Source organism: Typopeltis vanoorti, chromosome 4 (genome assembly GCF_054136105.1).
Source record: "Typopeltis vanoorti isolate ZY-2024b chromosome 4, IOZ_Tvanoo_1.0, whole genome shotgun sequence".
Classification (NCBI taxonomy): Eukaryota; Metazoa; Arthropoda; class Arachnida; order Uropygi; family Thelyphonidae; genus Typopeltis; species Typopeltis vanoorti.
In genome coordinates, this window is record NC_143552.1 from 50,207,273 (window position 1) to 50,222,261 (window position 14,989).

General features: G+C 34.1%; 1 protein-coding gene across 2 annotated transcripts in view; it reads right to left on the bottom strand.

Moving 5' to 3' along the window:
* The window catches only part of Grx3 (Glutaredoxin 3), a 148,797-nt gene extending 136,446 nt beyond the window's left edge, over positions 1 to 12,351 (bottom strand). The window contains exon 1 of one of the 2 annotated variants that reach the window (XM_090391139.1): positions 12,101 to 12,351. In XM_090391139.1, the coding sequence (XP_090247265.1) occupies positions 12,101 to 12,165 (65 nt within the window). In that variant the 5' untranslated portion in view covers positions 12,166 to 12,351. The remainder of the gene's footprint in view (positions 1 to 12,100) is intronic. The other variant, XM_090391140.1, reaches the window with a different exon arrangement.
* Between the last annotated feature and the right edge of the window lie 2,638 nt (positions 12,352 to 14,989).

Below are 14,989 nucleotides of genomic sequence, written 5' to 3' on the forward strand. Positions count from 1 at the left end.
CCCTTCCCAGGGAGACTGTAGCATCAGCTTGTTCGAGGTTCCGAAGCAGAATTGAAGCTGTGATCGATGCTAATGGTGGTTATTTTGAGTAAATCTTGTTGATAGTATTGTAATTAACTCTGCCTGTAATGTTTTTTTGTCAATTCATTAAATTTAATAGATACAAAGAAGATTTTCTTTTTCCTTACGAAACTGTCAAATTTATCCCGAACACCCTGTATATATAGTGTGTGTGTGTGTGTGAGAGAGAGAGAGAGAACGTAAAGGACAAAGTAATGCAGTGTCTATATTATTTGGTGTAAGTGATATTATTATGCTGCTGTCCAAAACCTAAAGAAAAAAGCTATTTCTAAAGATTGCAACTGCAAATTCAGACAAAACAGCATGTGGCAATATGAATAACTGACAACTTCAAGTAGAAAGCAGGTACACATTCAAATTTTTGAATCGCACCCAAGGAGTCACGTGGCAGCACTCATCAGGATTAAAGGCAAAAGGCTGCACTAAGCAAATTGTGTTTGTAAGAGCTCTTTCCAAGTTCTTGTAATCTAGTATCATCAATATGATACTAGATTACAAGTATGTAAATCTTTTCATCCCAAAGTTACATTTGTTGACAACTATTGTCCTCTGTCTACACTGCCAATTTATTTACATCACTCTGCAGGATATCTATCTACATCACCATTTATCAACTATCCAGTTTTGCATCATCAGCAAACAGACTATCTTTTCCTATATCATTAATATACTAATTAAAGTGAAGTCACCCTAGAACAGAGCCCTTGGCACTCCATTAGCCACCCTCCTTCACCCTGTTTCCACCCATCATACACCCCCCACCTTCTGACATCTACATATAGAAAGGCTAAGGTGCTGTTGATTGAAACAGCTCTTGAAACTAGCTCAGGGACCTTTGCAACATCTTTTTTAGCCAATAGCTACAGACCATATAAAACAGATAAAATATCATATGCACCTCCCTATCCTTCCAAAAATACACCGCAAAAACATTCTCATCCCTTATGTTAAGGGTATATCAGAAAAAGAAAAAAAAAAACCAAAATTCTCTGCAAATATGACCCGCATACCACTTTAAAACTCTATATTCAGCTAGCTACCTTCATGCACTCCTCCAAAGATCAACTGCATCCTCTTGAACATAACAGAGTGTATCAAGTTCCTTGTACCTGCAGTTTGGCCTACTATGGACAGACTAGTAGATCAGTTAACATCCGTCTTGGAGAACACAAAAATTACATCATGATCATATGTATGGCAAGTCAGGATTGGCAGACCATGCTCTGGATACTCCTTCATATAGGATCGGATGGAGAAAATTATCTTTATTACATAGAAGTCGTCAGAAGTCTGAGACTATTTTTTAGAATCTGCATCAGTTATGAAGTACTCTCCTAACCTCATCATGTACAGTTGCATTAATTTACAAAAGATCTCAGGGACTATTATTTTAAGATCTGATAGCCTGACTTCTCTAAAGTAACTTTGTGGTTAATAAAGGACACCATGTAAGGATATTAATTTTCTCAGTTTACATGGATGTCAAAACTAGTTATTCAGAATAACAATGTAAAAAAGGAAAATAATATTATAAATGGAATACTATAATGCTATCCACATGCTCACATAACAAAAAAACAAGAATAGAAAGTATCGCAAAAGGAAAAAATTCAGTTTTATACATCAATATCCAATTAATTTTTTTTCAATTCACACAGATGCTAAAGTTAGTAGTTATATAACATAAGATGTGACAAGAAACAAAAATATAGCACACATGGTATATTATCTTAGCTTGCTCACATAATTGAAAGAAAAAAAAAACAGAAACATGAAAAGAAATATAAAAAAAAAACACAATCTTTATTCATCACAATCCATTTTCCAAACAATCCTCCAATTCATCATACTCCCTTGTATGGTTGCTGCTTGTTGACAATCCACATCTAATAGGTAGGGCTAGTCCTGGAATTTGGCTCCCCCGTGCGATAGCACATTTTGCCGCCCCTTCTCCGTAAAAAAAAAAACTCTTAATGATATCTTAAAAGTCATGATGTTAAGCTAGGCTTCAACATATCTGATCATAAATTCTAAATACTAGCATTAGCTAATGAAAAATGATTATAAACTATATATATATATTTTTTTTTACAGAAAGACAGAGAATTAACCCTTGAACGGTGGAATTCTGTTCTGAAAATGTGCATCTACATGGGTAATTAAAATCAAGCAAAGATGAGTATATTCGTCAAATGCAGAATAAATGCACCCTCTGTAAATTTTAATTAAATTATAACAAAGTGGCAATTATTAAAAGTTATTGTATTTGAAAAATCAATAATTTTATTGCTCCAAAATTCATTAATATCACAAATACTATCAACACAACCTAAAAATATGGTTTTTATAATAGATTACTAAATGAAATATCTCAGGAAAGTGGCACAAAAAACAAGACTAGACCGAATAAGAAATCAAACCATAAGAGACAGCCTTCAAGTTGCACCTCTGAATCAATTCATAACACAAGCCCAAATGAGATGGTTTGGACATCTCAATCGAATGGAAGAATAGCAAAAACTGTATACGAAAGCCAGAAAATAGGAAAAAGAAACATAGGCAGACCCAGGAAAGGTTGGCAAAAGGAAATTAAAGAAAAATTGGAAAAGAAGGGAATTAACTGGAAAGAAGCAAAACAACAAACCTTGAACAGGACGGCATGGAAATCTCTTTGGCAAAATCTCGATGCTTAAAAGCATAAGAGATCATAGAAGAAGAAGATAATGGATTACTATTAACTTACATGTAAGTAATGCTCATCACGTCATGCAAAATGAAGAACTGCTAAATCACAAACATGTAACTATGATAAACATAATTTTTTTAGATTTTAGAACACGTCATGTCTTAACATAAGTTAATTTACATTTTCACTGTTAAAATGTAAACCTACTGTTTAAAATGAAACTTGACTTGCTTTCATATTTGTAAAATCACAAAAAAGTCAGTGTAGTCTAATTTCTGACCGATTTCATGTTTAATTGAAATCATGGCAAGACCTTCCAATCAAGTTTCAGCCAAGTTTTAATAGTCTATGCTTGCTGCTTGCAACTGTTACCATTAATGACAGTAATATTCTTAGCGCTACTGCAACATTAAGAGCAAAGTTATTTTCAACTATATAACATAGCACTTCAATTGACAGTGTATTTTCTGGTACTAAGTGGGAAACTACTCTCAATTCATCAAATAGCTCAATGGCATCAATGTCTCTATTTTCTTGATGTGTTAGAATACTATCTAGATTTTTACATTTGTTTAACCCAGCACTAGTGAGGTGGAAAAATGTAACAAAAGTGGTAAGGTGGGGTCCCACAGACCCACCCAAATAATCAATTTTATCAATAATAATTTTTAATCAATATTAGTGGATTCTCTGTGGATTCTTCCTCACAGTTTTGTCAAACTCATTGTTACTGACTAATTATAAATCAATTTCACTATCATCATCTCCGCTAAATGGCTCCTCATCTGTCAAAGCGTCATCTATAAGTTGACGTAACTTCTGTTCTTCTTGCTTGTAACTCATCTGGTAAAAAAAAAGATATTATTCTCAAAATACCTCTAAATATTTACGAAAATGTATTTGCTTATATTTGGCATGTAAAAATATAGAAGACACAGCAGCAAAAATAATATTTTAGTAGAATATACATAAAAACGACTTACGTTTCGGAAGTAAATATAGTGACACTTTCGGTAAGGTGGGGTCCGATGGACCCCAGCACACTAAACTTGCTTGAGCACAACAGCCTGTCATCTATGGCGTCGAGGAGCAGGTTACAGGAGGGAAGCTATACTGAGGCATGATTCACTGCCACGCGTTGTTAAAATGTCATAGTCAATTTAAAATCTTTGGGGTCTGTGACACCCTACCTTACTAACGCTGGGTTAAAAGCTCATTTGTCACTTCAGATTTCAATTTAGGGATATTATATAAAAACAAAATATATGAACTGTGGTATTCCAATTGCCCAAATCTTTCGTGGATAGAACTGGTTACATCAATAATAAGAAAGAAAAATTCAATTTTAAATTTAGTTTCGGGATCAGAAATAGGCTCATCTTTTGCTTCATAATCATGTTTTTTCTGCTGATGCACTCCAGTACTTACAAACGTTGGTTTCAAATTAGGATCAGCTTCAACTTTTTCAGCTAATGTTATAGCATTCATCATATCTGAAGTTCTCAAAGCTTTAGAGAACATTTCTTAAAGTAGATATGGCAGAAGACAATTCCATTTTTATGCTTTGCAATAATTTACTAGCAACATTAATTTCATTTAAAACAGTGCCAAATAACCAAACATAAAAATTTTAAATCTCTGAGCTTAAGGGCAAGAGTTTCAGCTTCGTGCCTCGCCATTTTGTCCACTGACTTGTCTTCAGCAATTTCTATCAAAGCATTATAAAATTCGTCAATATAGTATCTTAAAGGACAAACAGCTTTGATTGATTCCCAGCAGGTGGTACTTAGTGGCTTGGGAGTTAGAGGTGTAATATGTTTTTTAAGGATTCCCCAACACAACATTGAGGCTAAGAAAAACACAATTTCTGAACTGTTTCAAAGAATAAAATCACTTCGCCAGATAACATAGTAGCATCACTGACAACTAAATTCAGAGAATGAGAAGAACAAGGTATAAAAAAAGCAGCTGTCCAGCATCCATTTACAGTTTAACTGCCAATCCAACGATCATGCTTTTCCCTGCATATCTTTCACTTACCCTGTTCTCTGAAACCTGTAGCTCTTCAAAATGAACTAACAGCTTCCTTTCTTAATCCCTGCAAACATACATGGGATCAATTTGACATAGCTTCTAAACTTCTTGTGTGTAGAAAAAAAAAAAAAAAAAAAAAAAAAAAAAAAAAAAAAAAAAAAAAAAAAAAGATCTGTAAGCAATGTCATCTGTAAATAAAGAAAATTATACCAGTTAACTAAAAATTATATAACATTTAGATTCTCCCTCCATGCATATCCATATTGCATTAAACTTCTTCAAATGTCTGTTTGTATTAAACATCTGTTTTGTTGTCAGCAGTTTGTTGGAGGAATTTTAATTTTTCAAGTTAACCACAAAAATGTTTTAAGAGAAGACTATTTTCATCTTATTAATAATTTATCTTGGGGAGGGGGGAAAATGTATGCAGTGCAAGTCATTTATTCTTTTGTATTATTGAGTGATACATATGCTTTACCTGCATTATTGGTAGAATGTAACATATTTCATGAAAATATTTTTTATGTTCATATAATGATTAAGTTCAATTTCAATTTACTGAGCTAATCACTGATTTGCTTCAAAATCTAACTCCCCAGTCTGATTCAGATAATAGGTGATATTGTGATAAATTTAATAGCATGAATACAACATCTATTGAAATAATGACTTGAATAATGCATCTTCAATGACATTTTTTTGAAGATGTTTGTAATACAGGTAAATTTAAATAAGTTCATCAATAATATATCTAAAGCAGTAGAGTTGCACTGGGACTAGAGTAGTTCAACACTGTTTTGAATCTCTGCCAACTTTCTCTAATTCATTACTCTCAATTTCTGAGTACAGTGTTGTATACTTGATTAATCTTGACTAGATTTACATAAACTAATGCAAACTACATTAAATGATATGTACCCTCAAGGAGATGACAGACACTGTTATTATCGACAATGTGAACTTTGTCGATAATCACAATGATCTCATCTGCAGACTCCAATACTGCCAGATAGTTAAGGCTTGTAAGGCACTTCCAACAGCATCAATCTATCTAGATCTTGGATCAATATACAGTGCACAGTAATTACTCTCACTGGATGTGAACTGTATTGATGAAATTGAGATCAGATTCTGAGGGTAACCAGTGATAGTTAAAGTTTAGAAAATAAGATTGCTGCAAACTGCTGTAGTGATGAAACCACTCATAAGAAGATACCGGGATAGTAGTAACACTAGATGAGGGCTTGATTAGACCCCACATAAACTGTCAAATTTGTTAAACTCAGGATCCTGAACCTTGGTTATGAAGAACAAACATAAATTGCATGGCATGGTGGACAGACAGAGGAGAGGTCTTATGTTATGAGAGCTGTTCAAGTTGACAGGAAGAATTTTACCAAATAAACAAAGAATAAATTATTCATAAGAAAAGATGGAAAAAATGAGAAGACATTATTGTAAATTGTATAAATGTGTACTGAGAAATGGAGAAAGGAGCAATTTTTTTTTTACATGGAAAGTGGTGAAAACAAAGTGGAATTTGTTGCCATCTGGGTTTGTGAATAAGTGCAAAGGAGTTAAGTTCAATTTCAAAAGAGTTTTAAGGCACGAATCTCACAGTGAGTCTACTGAGGAATATGTGAATGAAGAACCAGACATTCAGTCAAAATGAATACAAAATACCATACCATAAAATTACCATACATGTTACAGTCATGAAATGAGACATACAAGATAAATTTACTACTGTTCTCATTTGACACACAATGAAAATTATCATTTTTACGGAATAATCTTCAAATAATTCCAAAACCACTGGAATCTTCTTACGGTTTCCAAGTTATTCATTTTTAGGATTGAAATCACAAATTATTTTTACATCAATTTCACCCAGGGTTGGAAGTCATAGCTTGTTTACTGCCATAAGGGAAGTAAGATAATAATGCAATCCATGCCACTTCAGGCATCCAAAAAGCAAGGTGTTCATAATATAAGTAGTAAGAATCATCTACCTAAGTCACTTATAAAATAACAAGTGATGTTATGTGGAGGGTATATAAAGAGAAAGGTGACCAACATAGATGCAAAATCAGATTATCAGAAAAAAATTAGCTGAACAAGCAAAAGGAAATGACAAAGAGTTTTTGTAATGGGCAAGCAGGAGGAAAGAATGACTATGGAATGATAACTTTAATGAGTGCAGATGGCAAAGAGGTAAAACAGGCAGATGAAATTGTTGAGCTACTCAGTGATCATTTTGCAAGGGTATATCATCCAAGTGAAGATATTGCTATGACAGAGGTGACAGGGACTAATGTGAGAACAGAGGTTGAAGAATCAGAGTTACTTATTATATTGCAGAATATGAATGCAGCTATGGGATTTGTTGGGATATCAGCTCGCATTTTACTAGAATATGCAGGAGAACTGGAGATACCATTAACTAGACTGTTTAAGTCTCAGCTCTGGCAAAGTCCCAAGAGAATGGAAGGAGAGCAAAATGATTCCTTTTGCATAAAGGAGGATCTAAAAATCTGAGAGTAGGAAATTATAGACCAATTAGCATCTCAGGAATGGTGGTAAAAATACTGGAAAAGTTTGTCAAAAAGAGAATTCAGAATATGATACTCTAACAGGAGCAGCATGGCTTTGTGAAGAATCAGTCATGCCATAGTAATTTACTATATTTTTATAATAGAGCGACAAATGAGCCAGATAAAGGGAATGGCTACTGATGATAGTGCTGAATTTTGTAGACATTTGAGGGGATACCACATGGAACTCTGTTACACAAACTACAACAAATGGGGATGAATATGAAACTGGTGATATGGATAAAAGGGTAGCTGATGAACAGATACCAAAGAGTAGTATATGGAAGAGCAGAATCGAGGAGAATGAAGGTGACTAGTGGTGTGCCACATGGCTCTGTGCTTAAACAACTGCTATTTAATTTGTACATAAATGATATAGGAAATAATTTGAAGAGATAGATATTCAGTTGTTTTCTGATGGGGCCCTCACCATCCCTAACAGTCACTTTCTCATGATATTCTGTGCTGTGTCTTTTCCATAGGTATTTCCAATGATGCTGCTTCACTGAACTGGCTGATAACATTCTCTACTTTCATGCACAAACATTAGCAGCTACTGATCAGCACCCATACACAGTTCAAAAAACTTCAAACTGAATGAATTAACTTTCATTCTCCCGTCCCCTCTAGAACACTTCCCTCATATACTTCCTCAATGATTATAGCCTTTAGGGTCTTCAAGGAACACATCGACAAATTATTTCTTCTTTCTAACCACATGACCATAAATACCACTGTCATGTCATAGGTTTTGTGAGAGGAATAATAAAAAATAACAATAAAAAGAATGCTAGATAAGAGGCAAGTTTCCAAATTTTAGCCATTATTTGTACATACTACTGTATCCTGCAATAAGTTTTGCCAAATATCAAATTTTTAATATCAAAATGATTGATATTAAAAACATATCAGGTCCAAGTTTCTTCCATGAGAAAAGTCCTAATTGCCTACAACAAATAACTGATCTGGAATCAGCTGAAAAGTTAAACTAAAAATGAACCCATGAGCTTTCTTCTGCAGATCTATCATCATACAAGATACCAGGTAGACCTAAAAACTATAATTTTAAAAATAAAATATGGCTTGTTTGAATCAAGAAAATAAAGGGCAAAAGAAGAAATGAGCCCTTGTTTAACTACATAAGAGAACAGGAAATTAATCCTAACCTAACAGAAACACACAAGAAAAATTTAGAGAAAAGGTGTATGCCTAATAGCAATAGTAAATACATCCTGGGTTTCATATAAAAAACACCCAAGAAGAGCTTTACTGATTAGTATACATACTAAAGGGGTTATCTTTGTAACAACGGAAAGAAGTTAATATTATCTTGTACTGAACAGGGCAAAATCAAAACATGCATGCAGAATAGGTAGCTAAATATAGGGGAATGCTAGCATTGTCATTAGTAGCAGCTGCCATACACATGTTGCTCATATGCATTTTTTTTTAGTAGATATTAGTGATAGTTATGTATAATTGGTGATATTTTGTTTATTTCTGACTGTGTTGTTTAGTTAACTATTATTATGCAACATACTTTCAGAAATGTTTTTATGGCACCGATGAGTACAAGAAAAATGGCGACCTAGACATCGATGTTGACTGATATTGACGTGCGGGTTTTAGTGCGATGTAGCATTCTTTAATTTATTCATTGCCGAGAGTGATTGGTTTGTGGTATGAGAGCGAGAATGGAGAAAATATTTGTCAGAAATGTTTTGAAAGCCACCAGTAACAAACGTGTCGTATCAGGAGAGAAAGAATGAAGTGACTGATATTATGGATATAAGGCAGGATTGTCAAAGTGTTGTGGAGAATGTAGCAGAAGCAGTGAATGGTAGTGCACGAAATATGAGAGTTTGAAGGAAGTGGTGGAAAGTAATAATATGGATGATCAGGTTGCTAGTAATTGCAAGCTTATGTGTCCTGTGACGTTTTGACCTTCACAGGACAAAATGTCAGCTCGAAGAACTGGAGAAATGATTGGCATATGGTACAGAAGGATGGAGAATGAAAGAGAATGAATGGGAAAAGAATAAAAGCGAGAGAAAAGAGATAGTATTGCGTGGGATTCGATGATCAGAGGTATACTTAATGAAAAAGTGACGAAAGCATGGTAAATTTAGCACCATGCCCTCTAAAGTAAATTTAGTGCTGCCACAAAATTTAACTTTGTTTTGCTTGCATCTGTGTAGATGACTGCAGATGGAGATTTTTTTCACTATACAGGGTCATTTTCATTCCAATACTAAGCTGCATATTTACCAGATACACAAATAAAAACCATGTTACTGTTATATTATGCACGTGCCATTTGTAATAATGTAGTCTGTGTTTTTATTACCCTGCTTTGCCTTTGCTTTCTTTTTTACTTAATATTCGTGAATGGTTCGACTATCTTAACTATTGACTGCTGCCATTTATCTATTTATACTGTATCTTATTTCTCATGCTCTATAGTGTAACAAATTTATTTGTTTTAACAACTGCAACAGTTAAACTATATATTAAGTATGAGAACATAAGTTCTTAAATCAAAGACTAAGCTTATATTCCCCGCTTATATTATTCTTAAATAAGTTAGTTTAAACTACTTATTAGTGCGATGTATATTCTTTAAAGTCAAAATTAGTTTGTTTAACTTATTTAAACAAACTAATTTGTGGCTTAAATATAATTCATATAAACTTCTATCTTATGCAGGTTCGAATTTTTTAGGATAGTGCATTGAAAGAATCAGTCCAATGCGTTGTTTACAAACCATTTCATTAAGTCAAACAGAAATATGTACAGAATGAGTTATGTACAGAATTATAGATTGTGAGTTGGCTTAGAACTAACGTTAGATTAGAGAGAATTGAGACTAGCAATAGAAATGTAATGACATTGTGTATATATGTCATTACAATTCTCTCTCTAACCTTAGTTCTAAGCTAACTCAAAATCTATCATAACATTAGCTGAATATAAGACATACCTTGGTTAACCATGTCGCCGTCAATATGGATAAAATACATCACTCCTCTACACGTCATATCCATCATATATTTCAATGTAACATCAATGGTATTACAATTTTAACATGCACTTTGCATCCATGGTAACGTGGACATATATATACGTCTTGGCCGGTTGGGTGGTTAAGCCTAATTCACCATTAATATGCATTATCTCATAAGCATAGACTCTTGACATACATTCTTGTTAAGTATAACAAATACTTACAATTCTTGTTTGGCACACAGTTTTCCACATTAACCTTTGTTCAGTTTCCGTATAATTTAAATTATACGGAAACATTATTAAATAAAAATACAAGTTATAAATGTGTGCGTGACTTGAATGGATTTCCATTGGATGTTGCGAGTGCAAAGCAGTGTGAACGAATGCAAGAATAAGTATTATATTCTTAATTATTATATTATTATTGTGGTAATAATCACAGTAATAAGTTAGGAAATGGTTCCATCTCCACTTCTGTCTATCGCAAGTCGGCATTTTCAGGTCGCTACATTCACAATTCTTCTGCTCATCATCCATCTCAAAAATTTGGCATCATTAAATCATTAGTGACCAGATCACACAGATTCTGCTCCTCTAAAGAATCTCTAAACCAAGAATTGGAAATAATCAAAAATACAGCCAAACTAAATGGATACCATCTTAAAACAACTCAAAATATCATCAGTCACTTCCCCACACATCAACCTAGACAAGAATAAGCCCATAGGATTCCCATACGTTATGCCAAAGGCATCTCCGAACATCTTTCAAAAATTATGAATACAAACTTTCTACCTACAAACCAATCAACCAGATGTATAACTTGTTACCTTCTCCTAAAGCCAAACTCTCACCTCTGATGCTACCTGGCATGTACGAGGGTCCATGCTCCTGTAAATTGTCTTACTATGGACAGACAGGTAGATCTGTTCATAATGCATTTCGGAACATCAAGACCATATCCATCTCATCAAACTGCAGAAATCTGGCCTCACACAACATGGATATCCATTGGGAAAAGACAAAACTTCTACATAGATCTTTATATAAACATGAACATTTATATAAAGAAAGTGATGAAGCCCTACTTCACAGACCAAATCTAAACCGTAATGACATTCTTACTATTCCTAAAGTATGGGAAATTGTCATACAAAATTGTGTAAAATAATTTTTTTATATATGTTATCTTATTTTAATGTAATTTTTTCCCCTCCAGATATATTTTAATTTAATTCTATAACACACTACTGCGCGGGATTCCCTTATAATCATGCGCCCTAACCGTATGTTATTCCTAGTATTGTTTGAATTAAACTGTACTGACGATGTCCTAAGATACTTAGGATGAAATATTTACTCATTAAAACTTATTACTGTGGTTATTACGTGTTTGTTTATTCAAGAATAAGTATGATAGGTGGTACGTGTAGTATGTGGACTCCCTTGATGAGTTCCTGACTGACTGGAGGTCTCTCTTAATAATAATAATAAATCCATTATATATTCGAATATTCAATTAAATCACTCTAGTTTGTCATCGTCGCTATTCGATTTTAATGAACCTTGGAAGTGCTTCAAGCCGTCATCATTAATTTCACTGGATGAACTATTAATACATACATATAATAAAAATAAAACCTGCAAACAGTAAACACTCTTATCTACTTCACTTTGAAATTATTAAAATTTCACTTACGAGGAAGATTTTTCTAGAATTGATTGAAATTCTTGATAACTCCGAACGTCAAGAACAGTTGCCATGATTTCTTGTGATCGGTCCCTTACGGCGCCACCCTAAAAACTAAAGGAAAAGAAAGACTGTTTCGGAAACGAGAATTTTAAAAGGAATTTTTATTCTAATACCTGATGACCACTAACCAACGGCTCCGTAAGGAGCAGTGGCCTATACTAATCTAACAAGAACAGTAGTATGATTTATTCTATTGAATCACGAGCATGGTCATCGAATATTCTTTCCACATGAAATATTTCAATAACGTAAAACTGAAAGTGGCGCATTAGATGAATAAAAAACAATTAATTAATCTATATATAGTACTAATTAACATTTATTAATAAGTAATATAAAATATTAATCACTTAATACTGTATATAAGATGGCTAGTTATGATTCTTTAGCTGAAGTCACTATTGCCAATGTTCCAGATCAAATCAAGATAAAATAAAAAAGTAAATTCTATATTTCTCCTGCATTGCTTGACCAATCGATGATCTCGTTTCCCTTCTCTTCTCGTCGCTTTACTTCCATACTTCTCCAGATATGACCAATCCAACTCTGTCTGGGCTAACTAAATTACACTGATTACACCGTCTCTCCCTCTTTCTCTCTTCACTTTAGTTGCAACACCACATCTGCACAACCACTATGATCACTCCTCTTCCTTTGTTACCTACTCTCATCATTCATTTGGATCACTTACAGACTTGGAACTGTAAGGAGATTTATGAAATGTCTGAAGTAAAGTAACATGAAGACAACACTTTGATAAAATTTGGTTGAATGATGCTGACAGAATACAGGCATTTATTCAGGACACATCTGACATTAGCAATACACAGCTACACTAAGATAAAACGAATTAATATGATGGACGATGAAATTAGGACAAACAGTATGTTCAAACAAGTTGTCATCGAAGAGATATAAATAAATAAATAAAAATAATCTTCCCATCCAAATTGGAAAAAGATCAGAATAAGATGACATTAGTCAGAAACTCCAAAGGAAATCCGAATGAAGTTTTTCGTTATCTGACAAGCGACAAAAATCATATTTACAAAAGGGTGATGACAAACAAGGGAAGGAAAGAAACCGTATAAAAACAAATTGGCCAGCTATGTAGGATGTGGACCGCAGAAGTAAATGAATTGGAATTATTTATTAAACATGTTAAAAAAAAAAAAATCAGCTAACGCCTTTTTATTCCCGTATACGGGGAGTAGGCGAGGCCATTTAGCCCTATCTAACTTTTGGAGACTGAGTGGGCAGTTCAGTCTCCACTGGTACCAATCAGAGATAGATGGCCCAAGGCTATCACTAATTAAGTGGTTCTCAGTGAAGAGAGACGGCTCAAATGTGCCGCCATCTCGTGGTCCCTAACCCTAACACAATATATTTAATGTCTGAAATAATGTGAGGTTCTACGGTCGATTTTCTTGAGTTTACAGGACGAAAAACCCGAGTTTCCAGGAGGAAAAACCTGCTTGCCCGTGCCAGAGATCGACTAACTCGGGAACCGGTCGAAAAAAGGCTTAGAAAAATTTCCTCTAGTCGCCGACTAGACTCGAAATAAACATGTTAAAGATTAAAAATGTTCATTAAATAAATAATTAAGTATATAAGTAGAGGAAGAAGATAGGTGAAATGAGATGAATAGATTTGATTCATGAAATATTATTATTATTATTATTATTATATGTGCAACTTTATAAAGTCCGAAGACTCATCGTGGGAGACCCAATCTATCCACTCAATCTATCATACCTCTCCTTGAACCCATTAACAGACAAAGCACTGACAACTAACCCATTCCACTCATTCATAACACCACAAGCAAAAAATCTAGTCCTCATACCCATAATAACCATACCTTTATTCATGGATGATCCCTCGTTTTGGACACTCTAGCCAAGAGCTAAAACATTTCCTCCGCATCCATCCTATAAAAACCCTTTAAGCAACTTAAATGTTTCTATCATATCCCTTCTTTTTCTTCTATCAACCAACTTCTGCAATCCACATACCTTCAATCTATCCTCATAAGGAACATTCCACAGGCCACCCATCATCTTGGTCACTCGCCTTTGAATCCTCTCCACCGCTTCCTCATCCCCAAGAAACCCATGGGACCAGACTTGAGTGCAGTAATCCAGATGTGAGGCATATCAAGGCCTTATAAATAGGAACAACAATTTCCTTATTTCCACTTGTTAATGTGGTCTTCAATAGCCAACTAATATTGTGGGCTTCTGTAACAAAGTAATATCTCCTCTAAACGATAACTGTCCGTCTACCACAATCCCTAAATCTCTAGCTTCATCTATTCCCTGTAGCACAGTACCATCAGTGTGATCCATGGCTTGTAATCTATTTATTCCAAAATGCATTTACATTACTAGACATTAAACTGACACCCATTAACTTTTGCCCATACTGTCAGCCTATTAAAATCGTGCTGCAAACTCTACATATCTCATTGATTAATTATTACTCTAATTTCACTTTCACCAACTGGAGGCAATGTTGTACCTTAGTTATGAATAGCTGTTATGATCCTATGAATAGTTCAACATTCGACAATTCCTAGTCCCCTCCACTACATACTGCCTTAAGTAATTATCTCTTAGCAGGTGTATAAATTTTATTTCCTTCCTGCCACTTGATCCTTCTTCCTTCCAGTCTATATCTACATAGTTGAAGTTCCCCGTAATAATCACCCGACCTATATTCATTGTACTAATTTAGCAATGCATATCTTCCAGATCATCTGAGGAACTCCCTAGCCTAGAGCAAACAAATGTATATTTTGTCTTACTGACCTTGATCTGATTTCAAATGGACAAC